Source organism: Stegastes partitus, unplaced genomic scaffold (assembly GCF_000690725.1).
Source record: "Stegastes partitus isolate 25-593 unplaced genomic scaffold, Stegastes_partitus-1.0.2 Scaffold337, whole genome shotgun sequence".
Taxonomy (NCBI): Eukaryota; Metazoa; Chordata; class Actinopteri; family Pomacentridae; genus Stegastes; species Stegastes partitus.
Window position 1 is genome coordinate 41366 of NW_007578068.1, and position 18979 is coordinate 60344.

At 39.6% G+C, this 18979-nt stretch overlaps 3 protein-coding genes across 3 annotated transcripts in view; 2 read left to right on the top strand and 1 right to left on the bottom strand.

Moving 5' to 3' along the window:
• On the bottom strand, window positions 1-6161 carry LOC103358851 (YY1-associated factor 2-like). The gene is made up of 4 exons (XM_008283990.1): window positions 6019-6161; window positions 5577-5702; window positions 1110-1262; window positions 1-979 (listed from the first exon to the last, which is right to left on the bottom strand). The coding sequence occupies exons 1-4, from the start codon at window positions 6105-6107 to the stop codon at window positions 739-741; spliced, it is 609 nt and encodes a 202-aa protein (XP_008282212.1). The 5' UTR covers window positions 6108-6161; the 3' UTR covers window positions 1-738.
• LOC103358850 (uncharacterized) overlaps window positions 2403-18979 on the top strand; it is a 27987-nt gene continuing 11410 nt past the window's right edge. The window contains exons 1-2 of the mRNA XM_008283989.1: window positions 2403-2407; window positions 15922-15928. The gene's annotated coding sequence lies outside the window, so the exon portion shown is untranslated. The remainder of the gene's footprint in view (window positions 2408-15921; window positions 15929-18979) is intronic.
• Window positions 10814-13586, top strand: LOC103358849 (interferon-induced transmembrane protein 5). The gene is made up of 2 exons (XM_008283988.1): window positions 10814-11060; window positions 12477-13586. Exons 1-2 carry the CDS (start codon window positions 10854-10856, stop codon window positions 12696-12698), a joined length of 429 nt encoding a protein of 142 aa, XP_008282210.1. The 5' UTR covers window positions 10814-10853; the 3' UTR covers window positions 12699-13586.

Genomic DNA, 18979 nt, shown 5'->3' on the forward strand with positions numbered 1-18979 from the left:
TTCAAGTATCTACATCTTATTTTATTCAACATTATTTTACAATATAAACCATTCTATAGATTAAATCATGCTTAACTCTACCAAGTGAAGGAGAAGCAGACTTAGAATAACTGTTCAATATTTGTACTCAAACGTTAGACAGTAAAACAAATTATTGCATCCAATGTTGTAAAAATGAGAGCTGGATAAGGCCAGTAACCAACAGTGTTAGGATTACTGATAATGGCAAAGTAGAAATAATGCTAAAAACAATGTTATGGTGAACACAGGATGCCATTAAGTGCAAATAATGAATTCACGGATAAACTACAATTCTGAGATGACTTCTTCACATTTCTTTCATAATGCATCGTGTGTTCTGTGCAGCGACGACCAACTGAATGTGATGCCGACGCGACGCTGAGGTGTTAAATCGCGAGTTACCACAACACCCGACATCCGGGATTTAATGCTACTGTTCCTTTTCTCAGTTCATCATGATGAGAGTTGCTGCATCAGTTCTCTGAGTATTGAGTGTGCAGCATACAGCATCCTGACTCCTGAATTCCTTATCGCCGTGGGAAGGCTGTGGAAAATACAACCCCAAATTGGAAAGTGAATGCTATCATGATTGGCATTTATAGTATTATTAACAAAAAAAAAACAAAAAACGTGCATTTTGAAGTTTAATCTCTGGTTGAGGCTGTTGAGAGTGCAGAAGAAGGGGTTGTGCTGACTGGGAGTGTGAAGGTTTGAAGGTTAGTGCGTCTCTCCGTTGACCGACGAGCCTTCACCGCGGGGCGAAGAGCATCTGGAGACGCCTCGTTCAGTGTTATCGGAGCTCGAGCCGCTTTGACTGTGTTGGTCTGCTGAGGCAGCACTCGTTGAAGTGGACGTGGGTTTGGCTTTCTCCTTAAAGTCTGTGATTATTACAGTCAAGTCTCCAACTGTGACCTCCAGGTGCTGGGCGCTGCTCCTGTCTACGTTTTTTAACCGGGGCCTGGTGACGAGACAAACAGAAAACAGGATGTGAAAGAAACTAGTAGAGAACACTGCAATATTTAAGTGGTGTCAAAAAACCAGCAGCAAGATCTAGTCAGCCATTTCTTTTGACAGCATGAATCAATTACCTCATCTTTTTATGGCTTTTCTTTTTCAGTGAAGGTTCTTTATCGCTTTTATCTTTCTCTGATTTTTCTTTCTTCTCCTTTTTGGGATGTGTTGGTGGTGCAAACTGCTGATTTACTTGCTGGGCAACCAGCTGAGAGACAGGCCGTGGTTTTCTGAAAAAAACAAAAAACAAAACAGATGTTGGCTTTGTGATATTTAAATCACTGAACCTGCAAGTAGGGTTAGAATGTGCTTTACAACGCGGAACTGTGTGTGCATTCGGTATGACCAGTTCACTTGATTAAATAAAATGCATATTTCTGACTGATTTTGACCATAGCTCCTTAAAATGTTGACAAAAGGTTACAGGTGGAGTCTGACTGTGGAGGAAGATTGTTGATATTTAGCTAGCTGGTATGTTTAGATCATTAGTATGAGCCAGAGTTACCATTCCTGCCACTCCCACTACCCCTCCTCTCCACTCAAGCACAATCTGAAGCATCCAGAAGAGAAAAACACAAAATGTGCACGATAAACTCTGGAATAATGTTAAACAAATCAGTCCAAACCAAATTATTTATCATTTACAGAGCCAAGGCTGTGTAGAAACGCTGGAATTTTATCAATACAAACACAGGATGGATAGCCAACAGACCACGAGGAAATACTCGCTGAATTTGACAGCATACGTACTGATTTACGATTGCTGACTTTGCCTTTAAATAGTCTTGTGTAAGGTGGTTTTGGAGAATGGTCTGGATGCACCTCATTATCATTGTGCTGAAGGGGGGAAAAAAAACCTGCTGGTTTCTTTAAACCAATCTCAATCGTCCTAAGTGTAATGAGGCTTACACTTAATTTCAACACAGGTCTGTGTTTGTACACCAATCAACCGAAACTCCATTCATCCCTATGAGAACCCCGATGTGTCTGCAAACCTCCTCTTTCCATTTTGTCTTGAGTATGTTGAAAAATGTTCATTTTCGCTGTAGATTACGGTGAGACCGGACTGTGTGTGCCAGGAAGTTAAAAAACAAATTGGAGTGATCAGTTGTTGACTACGTGGAGTCACATCATGTAAATTAGAACAGAATTTGTTTAGCTAGTTTAACGGCTGCCAGCTGTGCAGGATGCAGAGAACACAAATACTGAAGTGGTTCTTACATCCTCCAACAGAGTCTTGGCTCCACATATGGCAGGATAACCTCCTCACCTATTTCTCCCCTGTTTTAGTGACAGTAATGTTCCATGCACATATTCCATAAAACTGGACAGTAGAAACTGTGAGCCTCTGAGTAGCCTCTCTACTGTGGCTGCGGTTAACCATCCATCCATCCCTAAAGAAATGCATTCCCTCGTGTTAAACACCAGGAGACGATGCACAAGCGAAGGATGCAGCGACAATGCATGTGCAAAACAGGATAATTTGACGTAAAATTTGCATGCAAGGAGGTTAGCACTGTCATCAAAAAGGCAACTTGACCAAAAGAACCAGGCAGGCCTTCTGTATTGCACAATCCAAATCAAAACTTGACATTTTCGGTGTGTAGGCTGCTCAGAGGTGGTTGTTTCACATAGTCAATAGATATTGACACATTTGTTAGCAGATGTCGAAGAGCAATCTATGTTGGAATGCACAGCAGACATGGCCGGCTGCTACCTGTAGCAGTCTGAATAAGTGGGAATATTACTAAAATTACAATATTAAACATGTCATGTCCTGCTTCTGTTTTCCTGGACAGTTTTTCCTTTTTGAGCAACAAGTAAGGCACAGTAACATAAAGGTGGAATTTCACACCACAGGATCAACTCTGAAATGGCAGTCTAATTCAGGGGTGTCAAACTCTGGCCCGCTTTGTAATTATATTTGGCCCGCGAGACAATACCAAATGACTACTAGAGCTGCCCCCGGTATTATACTGTACAGCGCATTCACCGCTAATACTACAAATCCCACAATGCCCTGTTGTTGTTTTGGCGCGTCAATCAGGACAGGACCCAGAAACTCCCTCTCCTCTGTGACAGTAGGCATAGCGTCTTCACACTACAACTGTCACTGTGCCACTGATGTGTTTTTTTATTTATAATTTGATTTTGCATGTCTCCACTATTAAGTTATATATAATGTATGGTAATAAGCGTTGCTTGTTCCATATTCAATGTTAAAGCAAAATTTGTTTCGGTCCATATTAAAAGGTTAATTTGTTCAATGTTGGCCCGCGACTTTGTTCAGGTTTTAAATTTTGGCCCACTGTGTTTTTGAGATTGACACCCCTGGTCTAATTTAAGTAAATCTGACTGTCCAAGCCTCACATTAATTTCTGCTAAACTTTAAAATGCATTTTGCACAGAACTAAGACTGTGGATTTTGTCTCCCACTTCTTTGACTGAAAACCTGACAGGAAGAGATCTCTTCGTGGCCAGTGTGAAAAGACTGACAACCTGTGAACCTATTTGTGGTTTAGAATTACATTTAAAAACGCTCCGCTGCATTTTGCCACCTCTTACACTGAATTCAACACATCAGCTTATCAGTGAATGCCTCTCGTTTCCACACACTTTTGCTTTGTGTCCGAAAGTTTGTATAATATATGGACTGTGTTTCCTTGTGGTTAACGTCACGAAATGCAGTCTAGTCTGAGACTTTTTGATTTTACCATCCAGTTTTATGGAATATTTGTAATAAACACTACTGCCACAAAAACCCAGCTGATAATACATGCCGAGACACAATCAAGGAAGTTGTTCTGCCACATGTGGAGCCAGCTTAGTGAAACCTTTTGTGATAGAATGTAGGAACCACTACAATATATGTGTTCTCATTATGTTATAAAGCGAGCATTTGTTAAACTAGCTAAGCAAGTTTCTTTTCTAACTTCACATTTACACAATTGGACTGTCAACAGAGCCAAACAGCGGCCTGTTAGCCATTTAATTTTATCCAACTTCCTGGCACACACAGTCCAGTCTCTCTGTAATCTAACGCAAAAGTGTAAAAATGTCTAACATACAAGAAAAATAAGTGGAGGGAGGAGTTTTGCAGACACATCAGAGATCACAGAGGTTCTAATAGGAATGAATGGAGTCCTGGTTGACTCGTAAGCAAACGAGGAAACGTTAGTCACCTTTCCAATACTATATACGCAGTTCTGCAATGATTACATTTATACAGAATCTGTAATGTAATGATAAAACAAAGTGTGGGTAGACTTTCAAGTCCATTATTAATTTCACATGGGCAACAAAAAAAACAAAGCTATCACTCGTTACCTTAAAACTTGAATAAGAGCCATAGCAAATGTTTATTCATGGTGGTAATTAGATGAAAACCAAGTGAAGTTGTGGTTGTAGAATGCACAACAAAATGGTGAACAACAGTATAAGAGAAGCCAAATGACTCTCAATGCCACAGACAAGTGAACGACTTCATTATCTTCATTTTGGCTTCTGTGATGCGATTTATTCTTTTGCACTTGATTTTTTTTCTAATACTTCCTTTCATCGTGGTACTTGTAAATAAGCAAAATACGTCTTTCTCTCAAACAACAGTCGAGGTGTATACAGTCGTCCTCAAATGTATTCATACCTTCCATTAAAGAAAAGGCAAAATTCACAATAGTCACTCAAATAAGTAGAAACTGAAAAAAGTAATAATGAATAAAAAATTTGCTAAATTATAATTTTGCAATTAGGACATTGCTTTTGAATTGTGGTTGAAAAGAATAATTAAAAAGAAAAAAAAAAACTGTCCCGGACATATTAGAGCACTTTGCTGATGAGCAGTGGCCAAAATCTAAATACCTGTCAACAGGTGCAGAAGTCTGATTGAGAGTTACAGAAAACACTTGATTGCAGTGATTGGCTCATAGGGTTGTTCAACAAAATATCAGTTTACAGGTCCCATCATGCTTGTGTTTATTTTATTGTAATTTTTAAAAAAATATTTCTGTTGAACCACAATTCAAAAGCAATGTCATGATTTTCATCAAATTTGTATTTATTATCACTTTTGTCAATTTCAACTTATTTCACTGATAGCTGTTTTTTTCCTTCTTTAAAGGAAGGGCATGAATAATAAGAGGACGACTGTATTCTCTGAACACACAAAGTACTACAATGTCAAAGCTTAAAGAAATGTCATAGATTTTTTTGAAATACCCAGACTACTACTGAGGACATGACCTCAGTGACAGATAAGCTCCTGATAGCGGTCTCTGAAGTGTGCCTAAAGTTGAATGAACCAGCCTCTAGTATACTATAACCCTCAAGGAGAGAAGATTTATTGCAGGGCTGTTAAAACAGACATTACCTAATAAACCTGCGACTGGGTGTACTTTTTTTTATTATTATTATTATTATTATCGTGCAATTTATATCACGCATCTCTGTCAAAGCGAGACTCGGTATCTGCACACACAGCTGAGGTCCATTAAAACAGTCCGGCGGTGGTTTGATGGTTAAAAATGAACAGCTAAAGTGCATCTTACCGAGTCGACGTCCCCTTTCTGACATCACACATCATGCACTTGAACGCCTCGGCGCTGTTCCTGAACGTGCAGACGCTACAGTCCCAGTACCCATCGTCGGAGAAGGGCTTGGACTGCCGCTTTGGCCTTCACACAGAAACAAAACAAACACACACGGACAATTTTACAATGAGAACACTGAGGAAACTACCCGTTCGGTTAAAAGAAACAAACAAAAAAACAACGACCGCATGGCGAGACAAACGACACTCGAGGAGATATTTCCTGCTCGGGAGTCGGTCAGTGAAGCGGTTTTACTCAGGCTTGTTGCCCCACATTAAAGCAGCAGCAGCCGCCATGAACACTTCACTGAAACAGCTTCATCCATTCACCGAGCTCCGCCGCTCACCGACGAGCCGCTTTAAAAGTGTCCGCGCAGACGTTACGAGCGGAAGTTTTTTACCTCGTGGGACTCTTCTTGTCTCCCATTTCGCGCGAGTCGGTCTCACAGGAGTAGAAAAAAGGATGAATGTTACAGGTGAAAAGACGCATTTAGCTGCTACTCAGCTGTCGTGGAAACTCCTGTCGAAGGACGGTCACGTGACGCGGGCTCGCCCAATCAGCCGTAATGTAATCACAACAGCTATAAATGTGACAGCGTTGATGAAGGGCGCTTTGTAGCTTTCACTGCCTTGTAAAACTGCATGAATGGGGAAGTTAAAAAAAAAAAAAAAGAAGTGTCTTTAACACTGTTGCGTAAGTGATCAAATGTATACGTGATCTGGTAAAGGGTAGGCAAAACTGCACTGCACAGTTTATTTTTTGTTTTTAGAATGTATTGAAGTATTTTTGACTCAAATTTTATTTGTAACAGCACTTTTTGGATGCAATTTGCTTGAGTATTTATACTTATTAGGATAAAAAAAAACCCTGTTGCATGGTGTTAACCCTATGAAACTAGAATACTACATTAAAAGCAGCTCCAGTATGAAGCATGCAAAGCAAAAAATAAGATGTGCTATACACGCCATGATTGAGTGAAATCAATGCATCTTTTCTAGTTTACTTTTTGCAAATGTTGTCTTTTGTGTTTTTCTCTTTTCTGTTTTCTCTTTAAACCTAATCTTTACCTATTTTTTTTGTTTTCAGACCACTTAAGAATGTAAAAACATGAGTTCTTGTAACCTGAGACACTTTGACTTATAATAAGTTGAATAAATGAACATCCAAGAGTTCACTCAAACCCTTCAATTAGGTTTAAAGGAAACAAAAGTAGCGCATAAGGTGCATAATGAATTTTGCTGCACGTCATACAATGTATAATTGTGTTTGTGACAAATAAAGGCCTTGAATCCTTGAATCCTAAGCAGAATTCTCAGGATGCACTGTTAGAAAGTTAAAACTAACCATAGACTTTAGTTTTGTGTGGTTTGAGAATACAAACGTGTAAACCTGCTGTGCGTCTTATATACATGGTAAATGAAGTGATGGTTGTTTCTTTTCCTAGTAATCCAAATAAATCCAACCATGATAAAGGAATGTAGGATTCAGTCTGTACATCTGTAGATACTTTTTAATACTGACTATTGTAAAAATGAGAAGTCTCACAGCTTCTGCTGGTATTTTGGTAAAATTGGCATCAGAAGCTGACACTTTTTCTAATCTATTATACTACACTCAAGATTAGTTAATTGAACTCAACTAGTTGTGCACTTTGATAACTCACAAGATGACACAATTTACTAATCAAACAGCTATGGAAACAAAACAGAAGTAGAAAGGGAGTGTACGTTACCACTGTGTGGAGGAAATGTTAATTAAAGATAAAAACTAGGTTAACAGAGATTTTCAATGTAAACGTCAACTTTATCTTTAGCTTAGCTGTTTGGTTGATTAAACCAAAAACAGATAAAGAGCGACAGATACACATGTTAGATAGTATAAAGAGTGTGTAAGCTTAAAGGAACCTGATTGGTCACAAATTCTGTTTCATGTCTTCAGGGATCTCAGTCACAGAAACATTCTGGTGAAACAAATGAACACAGTGTTGATTTGACAAGTTGCAGTGGTGTCATCTGTCCACCAGGTGGGACGATTTACCTTCTATTTTAGATGCAATAGTATAAACATGTGGAGCATCTACATCTATCAGTTAAATAGATGTCATGTGTCTGAAGATTTCCACTGAGGGTCACAGAGTTCAGAAGTTTGTATACATGTGAAAACTGGATGACCACAAGACTAATGAATGCCCTAATGCAGCCTTAGATGAGTTCCCAATTGAATTTTACTTCTAAATCTGACTTTCTATCTGAAGTTATCAACCTTTTTGGTGAATAATCTCCACTATTAAACTATAGGTATGAAATCTGTACTACAGCTGTAGTCTGTTCCATCACTGAGAATCATTCTCCTACAGTGATAAAATTAAACCTGCTCCAACCCAACAGTGGAGACGTTCAGAGTGTGTGTGGTTAACCAGGGGTCTTACTGGGTCGAGGAGCAGCAGCAGAGCCAGTGTGGACGTTGGTCCCAGAACACTGATACAGCAAGTCCTGTGGAGGAGGAGGGAAGGTGAAGCAGCTGGAATACACACACTCAGTGTAGAATTTCAAACACAGACCAACACTCTTAATTTTGAGTCGTGGTTTTCACAACATTTACTTGACAGCTTCAAGACACTAAGTTCTTCCATCCATCCATGCATCCATCCATTCATCCATCCATCCATCATCAATACACCGCTAAATCCTCACTAGGGTCATGGGGGGACACCCTGGACAGGTCACCAGTCTATCACAGGGCTACACTTAGAGACAGACAACCAAGCACACTCACATTCACATCTACGGACAATTTAGAATCACCAATTAACCTCAACATGTTTTTGGACCTTGTGGGAGGAAGCCGGAGAACCCAGAGAGAACCCACACTGCACGGGGAGAACATGCAAACTCCACACAGAAAGATTCTGGGTGTCCTCACCGGGACACGAACTGGCGACCTTCTTTCTGCGAGGCAACGGTGCTAATCACCTTGCAGCCCCACTAAGTTCTTCTGATTTTTTTTTTTTTAACTCACATTAATATGTCTAATTAGCACTTATTGAGTTTAATGATTAGCAGAGCTTCACAGTGTTGTTGTAAAACAAAATAACATCACATTTACTGGACAGCTCTAGATACGAGCCAAGACTGAGATTTATAATCAGCTCATCATCAATCTCTGCAGAAGCCTGATAACAATCCTGATCATTTGAATCAGGTGTGTTGGAAGAGGGAAACATCTAAAACATGCAGGATTGTGGCCCTCGAGGACCAGGATTGGACACCCCTGGTCTATACAGTGTGATGTACAACATGGTCAGCTTCATGTCAAAAGTGTTAGAAGAACTGTCATCTTAAATACCGCAGTATAAAAATCCTCTGTTTCAAGTTGTTGACAGGTCATGGACTTAGTAGACACTTTTACCACAGTGAAGGAAAAAAGTTAAATATAAGGTAATATTCAGCAATGCAAAATCATGATAACAACAAAAAAAAGAAAATTATGAAATTATTTTTTACAAGTAAACACAGTTTCTAGCCTTTGATAAACAAACAGAAATAGTTTAGCACTTTTTCATTGGGTGTGAAATATCTGTAAACTTTTGCACAACACAATAACACTCTGTTGGACAGAATCCATTTAAAAATACTTATGGTTTTTGATACTACTGTAGTAAAATAGTAGTAAATTAACACAGAGCAAAGAAAAACTCAAACCAGGCTAAAGGAAGTCAGAATTTTTTTATGTGTTGAGAAAAATATGTCAAAGCACTAAGAAGTTATTGAATATTTAAACATTTCAGTGTTGAAAGAGCTGAAATGTAGGTATAGACTGTATTTTAGATTATGGTTTATTCCATATTGTGTCACCAACATTGTTTCAATATTGAATCCTCCAAAATGTAGCTCAGACCATCTTTTTAGGTGACGTTGAATCAATATTGATTCAGTGTCAGTTACGGTTGAAAATCTGATGTTTATTCAATAATCACAATGAGTTCTTTCAGTTTGGTTTCAATGTCGGGAATCACCGTACATTTAGTGCTTTTGCCTCATAATCATCTTGAGCAACAAAAAAAAAGAGAAAAAAAACCTAGAAGGATGAAACTTGAAATTATCAGGATGATAGGTTGTTCGCTCGGAGGTTGTTGTTGTTCCCTGTAGTGAAAATGGTAACATGTATTGGAGAAAGCCATATGAAATGTGTGGCCAGTGGAAGGTTTACACTGACCATCTGCATCTCCATAAAAAATGTCCAACTTTGCAGCAGAAATAAACACAGCTTAGTACAAAAAAAACCAGTTTTAGTCTCCAGACCTAATTTCCCCATTCATTCATTCATTCAACTGGCTAACTGACTAAGCAATTTGAATTTGTATTAAGGCCTAAAGTTATGTGTAATTAAGACCGTGGCTGCTAGATGAAGCACAATAAAATCCTGAAATTGTGTGTGTGTAATGGAGAAAGCTAGACAAGCGGGTTTTCCTCTACATCTTACCAGTAACTGGGGATTTTTGTAACATTATGAGTAATTCCCAGTGGGGATCCTCAGCGTCCATCAACAGCAGACTGCGGCTGAACTTGGAATCTCCAAAGTGAGTAACTGTACGAATTTGTGCTGAAAAATAGATCCATAAGTTTGGTGATGTTTGGCACTTTTGCATAAACAAATTACTGAAATGACTAATTGGTTTGAGCTTCAGCTTCAAATCAGTGTCCAGGTTTGATGATTTCTGCCCAGAATGTGGGTATGAAAACCTAATGGACGCATCAGAGTCATCACAGATGTCCGACCTGTGTTCACCCTTTCAGTTCCCTCAGGGGCCTCAGTCAGACAGCACTTCACCCTACACCCCATACTGCCACCATCCAACTCAACAGCCTGATCCACACCACCTCCATCTCTAAGAAAGCTGAGGTTAAGGACACTTTGATGGAAAACTGTGATCTGCTCTCATGTATCTATTTGCTGCAACTTCTCAGTCTTCTCTCTCATACAGCTTTTTCTCTGTCTTCTTCTCTCTATCTCTATTTCAGTCTCTCTCAGGCCTCACCACATAATGACAGACCTGCTCTGTATTAAAGGACCCTGCCCATGCGTCCTCTCCCTGTCACCTCCCTCCTCATGGGCCTTTATAAGCATCTCACACAGAGGGGGGCACTACTTTCAAAAAAGAGGCCGAGCATCTGGAAGGCTAACAAGTTCACACTATTTACACAGCGACATCCATCTCCTCTCTAAACGCCAACCATGGACAACCATTCGTACAACTTCCCTTCTGACTGCACCCCACTCACCAACTGCAAGTCTGCGCGTAAGCCAGCTGGATCCACTGTGGTCAACATGGGCAACAGCGGCAAGAATCCTCCCCGGGACTATCTAGTCTGGTCGCTGTGCAACACCTTGTATGTGAACTTCTGCTGCCTGGGTTTCATGGCGCTCGTCTACTCCATCAAGGTGAGACCTTGTGCTTTTGTTTTATTTGCTTTTGTTCCACTTGTGTCAGTCTCTGCCATTTCTATGAAACGTTGCAACATTCAGGAAACAAACTGAGGTGTGACAACGAAGAGTCTGAACAGTTTGATGCACTCAGAAGGATCCCGACAACACAAATGCCAATTTATTGTTCACTGTCCTTGAAAATGGTTTCATCTGACACATTTTTTCAGTTAGCTTTTTCCTTTACAACTAGTCTTTATCAGTGGTTGTACCTTAAAACTACCTTTGAACTCACATGAAAGGTAGAAACAATGGAACCATTTTGCAACTGGTCAACAACATCCAACACAACATTAGATTATTTTAGTGTTGGTCTTGTGCAGCTAATACCCCAAAAGAACATTGCTGTAATTATCCAAAGCTTTATGCAAAGCTAGCTGACAATAATAGACAAAAGGTGGATTGAGTTGCCAAGTACAGCAATAAAACATTGGGCATGTTGTGGCAAATCCCACACTGGGAATGAAGCTCAGATGTATGGCAGCAGAACAATACAATCCCTAAAAGAACAGGAAGGACCCAGTCATTATTTCTTAGTCAGAAAAATTGGTATTCTGAATGCAAGACTTGAGCAACAACCATGGAAGAAGACTGTTTCAATTGTGTAAATGTCCTGTTGGGAAAATCTTTGGATTTCACATGTATGGAAAATGGAACACACCACTGTATTACAAACATTGTAGAACTGTTATTGTCCCTGGTCAGAAGACACACACAGTAGAAAGTTGCTGTGCCCTTTACCGCAGGAATGGGGCCGCAAAGAAACAGGAACAAAAACCAAAACAGAACCTTTACTCCCTAAAAAAACAGCTAAAAGATCCTTGAAAATGCCATGTGCAAAGCAGGATCGGAAACACTGTATGGCTACCTGAATAAAGTCCCCACAAAAGGGTGTATACCCTTTATTTAAGTCCCTTTTTTCTTCCTACATAGGCTGTAGCTCTGAATCACAGGCCCACTACTTGCTCAGCACTTAAATTAAAGACAGTGACTGGCTGCTTGTATGGGGAGTTAAAAATGGCGTAATTGGCATCTTCTTAATGGGCAAGTACTCATGGGAAATTAGAGAGTGCTGGGGAAAGACTCTGCCCCGTCCTTTCCAAAATACATAGATACACTTAGAAGCAGCTCAAGGACTCGTATCACTCTGGCCTCGGTCAGCCTTGAATCTGAATTGCAGGACAACCTGCAATGAACTGTCTGTAAACAAAACCATAATAGAACATTATACCATGCCTTTGTTTGCTTTTCTTCCTCTCAGTATTTACAGTCTGTTGGATTTTTTTCATTTTAATGCAGTAGAGGCAAAGTTTTATTGCTTCCAGCTTTCTTGCACCGATTATGAAAATGAAGTGACTCTTCATGTCTTCGTAGGCCAGGGACCAGAAGACTCAGGGCAACCTGCAGCTGGCCCAGGAGTGTTCGGACAAAGCCAAATGGTACAACATCCTGGCAGCCGGCTGGAACCTGTTGATTCCACTTCTGGCCGTCGTCCTGCTCGTCCTCCTGCTCGTCCACCTCGGCTCCTCTCAGGGCTCCTTTGACTTCTTTGGAGAAGATGGTTTCCAAAACTTTATGAAGCTGTTCAGTTGGTAGATGGAGGCAAACAGATCTCAAATTCAACGCATTCACACTAACTGTCGAGAAGGGCATTTGATTTGATTCAGAGGATAAAAGTCTTAGTGCTCCTTTTCTACATGGGAGTTGGGACTCTGCTCAGAACTAAAACACTACTAATTAGTGAGAAGGAAAAGTAAGCCAGGGTTTGAGTGTTACAAGAATGTCCTCTTTGGAATGCGACATCAAATATTTGAAATTCAACCAGTATCTAAGAGTTACGTATAAAAAAAAAAAAAAGATTTTTGAATCTAAAACTATTAACAAATGTTTATCTTGTTCAATAAAAGCAATACGGCAGTTTGGCGCTTGGGATTTGACGTAACAGTATCGATACCTTGCTCATTGTAATGTCAGCCTTAGTGGGAAATGGTCATTGAGATGTGAAGTTGATTCAAGACTGAACAAGCCTAACATAGGAAATATGTGATATGTTAAAGATGGAAATGACTGGAGGTGAATCGAGGTTGGGAGACTGGGCAAGCAGCTACTCTGCTTCATTTTTCTTGTTATTTATTGTATTTATGTTGAGTGGAATTTGAATGACAGCTATCTTAAGTCACGGTAGAAAGAAAAAGAGCAGCGAGAACAGAAAACTGTGGAGCCAATGTCTGAATGCCGCAATGATGAGAAGCCACTTTACAAAAAGGACAATCAACATTCACCTCCCATCGATAGTCATTTATTATCACCTTTCATCAGTTTGAAATGTTATTACTGTTACAGCATACATCTATTTTTGTCATTATTCATGTATTTTTTCTAGTATTTTGTTAAGTTTTTTTGATTTTTCAATATCTTACTGTAAACCTCTTGTAAGTGAGCGAAATAAACCAGATGCTGTTAACTCAGTATAACACTGAAAAAGGAATAAGCCTAAATTTTCTCCTTTACAAAATTCTCACCATTTTCAAAAATCTACGAACATGTTTTAGATTTTCCTCCTCACAGCTGATGAACGCGAGAACGGAGAGACGTCCGTTCAAACGGCTCCTGCGGTTCTGCTGCTGCACCTACACCCAGCTTTAAAGCGATCATTTTGGGCTTCGTAGGTTTCTGATTCTGGGGCGGGTCTGAGGGAAGAACAGGGCAAGGCACGGTTGGTTTCATCCCAGCTGTGAGCCTGCTGCTCTGCCAGCTATATACAGAACAGCCCGTTTTAGGAAACTGCAAATGTGCCCTCCAGTTGTGAGGCAGGGCCGCCCAGGCAGACCACTACAGAGGAGTCACGTGCAGTGCAGGACTGCAAGCGGGAGGACATGTCCCATTTACACTCAATCACAGTCCAGGAATTATTACAGACTGAAGGGCAAATGTTTCGGGAAGGCGGACGAGAAAACATTTTCCGTAGGTTGTAATGCTGCAGGTTTTTTCCAGGAATGGAACAAGCACTATAGATAGAGATAGAGCGTTTAATGACATATGATGGCTTAAACAGGGCTCCTAAAATGTCCTGTCCAAAAGGTCTTTCTGTGCTAACAGTGTTTTGAAGTGCTGTGGTTTTAGGTTGCACAATCCTTAAAGAACTCGTATTTTTTGGTGCATAATTGATCATTTCCACCTCATACCGTACATAGTGATGCACATTAAGAAGAGTGTCATCAAGCTTGTACTATGTGAAACACACCCACTTAAGCAATTCAGACATTAGTCCTACATGAAACTTCTGAGAGGCTCCACTTGTCCTCCTTCCACCTCACGTCTCTTCTTTGATGCCTTCGGGTGTCCCGACCTCCCACCTTCTGCACTCCCATTAGCAGCTTCTCCTTTGCTCGCAACTTTATTTATACACACCCAAATCACAGCCTCTAGCTTCCAGCTTTCTATTTTCCTCTTGTGGTCTGACAGAAATGCTTACAGATGTCTGAGCTGCGGAGAATTATAGGATAGGAGTCGGCGCTGCAGAGGGAAGGGAAGGGAGGGGGGAGGGACGCTAACTCGTCCCCGCTCTTTCTGGGAGCTCCTCGCTACAGCAGAGGCCTGTGGAGGTAGATAGGCTCTATAGGGTGAGCAGGTGTGAAGACTGCAGGCTGCAACCACACTCAGGCTGTGGTGCTCTGTGTGCTCTCCATGTAGCTGACTTTGTTTTGTATGCAGGATGCTGTGGCATACCAAACCTGTGGCCCTTTTTTAAATCATGATCTCTGTTTTATATGAATTATTGATGTTTTGGGGAGCTACTGTAGGGGTTCAAGCTCCCTGAGGTGTTGCATTTTCTAAAATAGTTAGAAGAATTGATCTTCTGTAACTCTTCTATAGGTTGAAAAGAGGTGGACCACTACTGTTAGATGTGCAGTTACATGCAATGTATAACTTCACAGCATATCTGCAACAGTGCTGTTGCTATTGGGGGGTTTAAACCTTATTCATTTTACTTTTTTATTGTTCATTGTTGAAATGATTTGATAAAGTGTAGGGGTTAGGGCTACAGATACTGTCTCTCTGTTTCCAGTGCTGCAGTCTTTAGTCATAAGCACTCACTGTTGACGGTGATGTGGTTTGTGGTGACACACTATTAGTGTCGCGTTCAAAATGAAGTGTGTTTCGGTTCATGCTACATTACATGTTACAGTACTTCAGTAGGTGGTGGGCTTCCCAGCTGTGAAACAACTGTCTGTCTTCTTTTTCTTTCTTACCCTCTCTTACTTAAATGTATTAATAAAGAGTTAGTTATGGCAGATAACCGTATATTGTAGCTGTTATGAACTCTGTGTCTCAGCTCACCTGTGTTTCAGTAACTACCAGCAAACACCAACAATTTCAGCTTATGGTCAAAAATTAATGTCGGACCAAGAAGATTGCAAAGATAAACCATAGTCGGGCTCTGTCTGATGGTTTCATTTGAGGTGACAAGTTTCCAGCATTGCATCCAGTAACCTCAGTGGTTCCAAGATGTGTAGTGCATCAAATGAGAGTATGTTGCAGAGTACATGTGGAGTCGGAAAGTTTGGAAAATGCTGCTATTTATTTAATTACACGATCTGTATAATTCCTCTTAAAATCTGCTTTTCAGAGGAGTATACTAAAATATGGTTATCCACAATATAAGATAATCAGATCACCCACACTTTAGTCTGGGTCAACAAATACTCCTTACTCTTTAACCTCCGCTGTCCCAACCATGCCTAACATTCACCCTTACATAACCTTCCCATAGACTCAATCATTAATAAAAGTTTTCTAAAATTAATTAGCAAGTTAGATTTCCTGTGGTCAAACTCAAAAAGGCACGATGCCACAAGTTGATGATTTGTATCAACACATAATCAATCCCAGTATTCTAGGAATTTGAATATCATATATATATATATATGTGTGTTTTTTAAAAATAAACTTTTAGATGAACCAACCTAATATTGTTTTAAAATAAACTTTAATTGCCCAAGTTTTGTCATATGTGCTTGCTCTTGTATTTAGAGTTGAGTGGAGAGTAAGCTTTGAGGAGAAGCTTTTCTTGGGCCCAGTGCTACAGGCTGTTGCTCTAAACATCAAATAATAATAACAACAACAACAACAACAACAACAACAACAACAACAACAACAACAACAATAATAATAATATTTTTTTTTAAAAAGCCCATAAAAACACAAGGATACATTGAGTAACAAGAAAAAAAAAACATGCATAAAAGCTCATAAATAACATGAGAAAACTTTACAGAAAGGAAGCTCCACAGATTACTATGAGTTCCTGTGTATATGTTGAGCATTGCATTACTTTTCAGAATTGGTCTTTGGCCGCTTGATAAAAGCTGGACAAAATATTTTCAGATGGTCTGATTTGCACTTTGGCACACTGATTTTTTTTTTTTTCCTAATAGTAGAGATTTGTATGCAGAGAAGAGGGGATGTTGAGATTCTGCAATCATCTTTGTTGTTGATTTTCTGACTGCCTGCTAATATACGCTCTGTCTGGGCTCGTATTTTTTCATCCTATCATCTTATCTCCTGGTCTGTACATGCTAACAAGCTTGCACAGGGATCTTTACCCATTATCCACGTACAGCAAAACAAAAAGCAAAGTTCATTGGACCAGCGCACTGTACCTCAACAGCAAAGTTCATATTTGGAAAAGGTCTTCATGCAATCTCCTCGTTAGAGTTCGGTGTCATTATGTAAAAGATAAATGCAACAGGAGAAGTCTGTCAGTCACTAAAAAGATTAGGATGTCACTTCTATATGATTTATATTAGGTCCCTTCAATATTATATCCACTATATAATTATAGTGCATGTAAAATAAGCACATCAAAGCCCTTGTGGCTTCTGGTATTATGTGTTCATATATCAGCAGTAAAGTAGTTCGACTGGTTTCCACAGCCTTTGTTGTTGCAGCATCGGCCCAGTTTTAAAGGTAAGCTAAGACAGTAATAAAATAGGCTAACAGCTTAGCACTCTAGGAAAACAACACTCAATAAGTTCCTGCAACTGTTATTTTTTTAATGCATTGTGGTCATTGAGAGCTTTACTTGTTAAAATGAAGCAGGTTAATGATTTTTTTTTGTAACTAGTTAAACTGCAAAGAATACAGGTTTCTTCTGGTTTCCTTTCATGTCTCATAAATGCCAGAATTAACCAAGACAAGCATTAAATTAGTTCACTCATATCCAAATTATAGCAATTATGGTGCCAAGTACATGCCTCCACAGCACTGCACAGATCTGAGATGCATTATGTTGTGTGTCACGATTATATGAAAGTTGGATTGAATGGAAAAGTTAAACTGTGTGTTTGACTATGTGCATTTACAAAACCCACCCCTGATTCAGTGAGTGTCTGACCCCTTGTGGCCTTGTGGACTTTGAAGAAAAGGACTCCCTGGCTGTGTTCTTCCAGCCTTTCTGACTTTAAAAAAAAAAAAAAAAACCTATGCTAAACCAAATAATAATAATAATAATAATAATAATAATAATAATAAATGTTAACTTCTTCTCAAACCATGACAATTTATGCAGGTAAGGTTATGTGAAAAAAGATTATTATTGTTATTATTACTAATTTAGGAGGTTTCCAATAATTTGTATTTTGTGTAAAATGCCTGTGTAGAATCTAAGTCATGCAGGTCATGGTAATTGCAGGAGTATCAGTAGAAGGTAACTGAACTTTTCTTTCTGGTTCTTCAAGACATTTCGCTTCTCATCCAAAAGCTTCTTCAGTGATAAAGAAGTCTCCTCAGAACTGAAGAGTTCTGCAGCTCTTACAAACATAGTGTGTAAAATGAAAATTTATTGACAGTTGTATTTAATACCAAATGCAGATTTTATCCTAATTAATCCACATTAATACTTAGATGCTTATTTATCGTACTTTGATTCTGACATTATTCAGTTTATAATATGTTACAGTTCTGACTTTGAACAACGCTGCTGTTACGCAGCAGTGTCTCGTCTTTACATGAGTTGCATTCTGCTCAAAGAGTGTCTGCAACCGGCTTCAGCTGAATATAAGTAGTTATGATAAATATCGCAGTCCAACTGTGTGTGCACAGTGCAGGGAGGAGCAATCATTGTGTCACCACAGCATTTTAAAGATTACGGTTACTGTGCTTGTTAGGCCCATGGTTAACAAAAAAATGCACAACCTACATTTAGAAATCAGAAGAATCATCACAGTTAGACATTTCTGTATCACAAATCCATGTATCATGTGTGTTGCATCTAACAAAAGCTCCTCTGGTGAGAAACAAGTTTTTATTTTGTCAACATGTCCATATGGGCTTTCTTTATATGCTTGGAGACACTAAATAATCAGCCGACGCCACGGCTGAGCATTTCCACCTGGAAACTACAGTGACACAGATTCAGGCTGCTGGGCATTCACACACAAAACAACCTGGAACCAATCTTGTCAGCTTGCAAGGTGGGGCTTTCTGTATCATTATTCTTCAGAACCAGTGTTATAACTTGCTGTGGTGCAGCTTTGAGCAGAGGGTGAGCAGCTGTCGCAAGAGGCAAGGACCCCATACATGTGCTCATCCTAGACTTGTAGAGTTACATCTAAGCCATTTTAAGATATTTGCATGGGGGAAAAGCTCTAAACACATAACTTTGATACACTGAGGCGAGTTTTTAGGGGTTTAATCAATGAACTCGTGCAGAGATCAGGTCTGCACAAGATTTGCTGTCACTTCAGCATCATATATAATGTGACCAGGCAGCAAGAAGAAAACTGAAAAGCCATCTCTGTGTTGCTGCTTGTTTTTTTTTTATTCATTCCCCCCCCTGCATCCACAAGCATTTGCTTGTTAAGAGTAAACAGCCA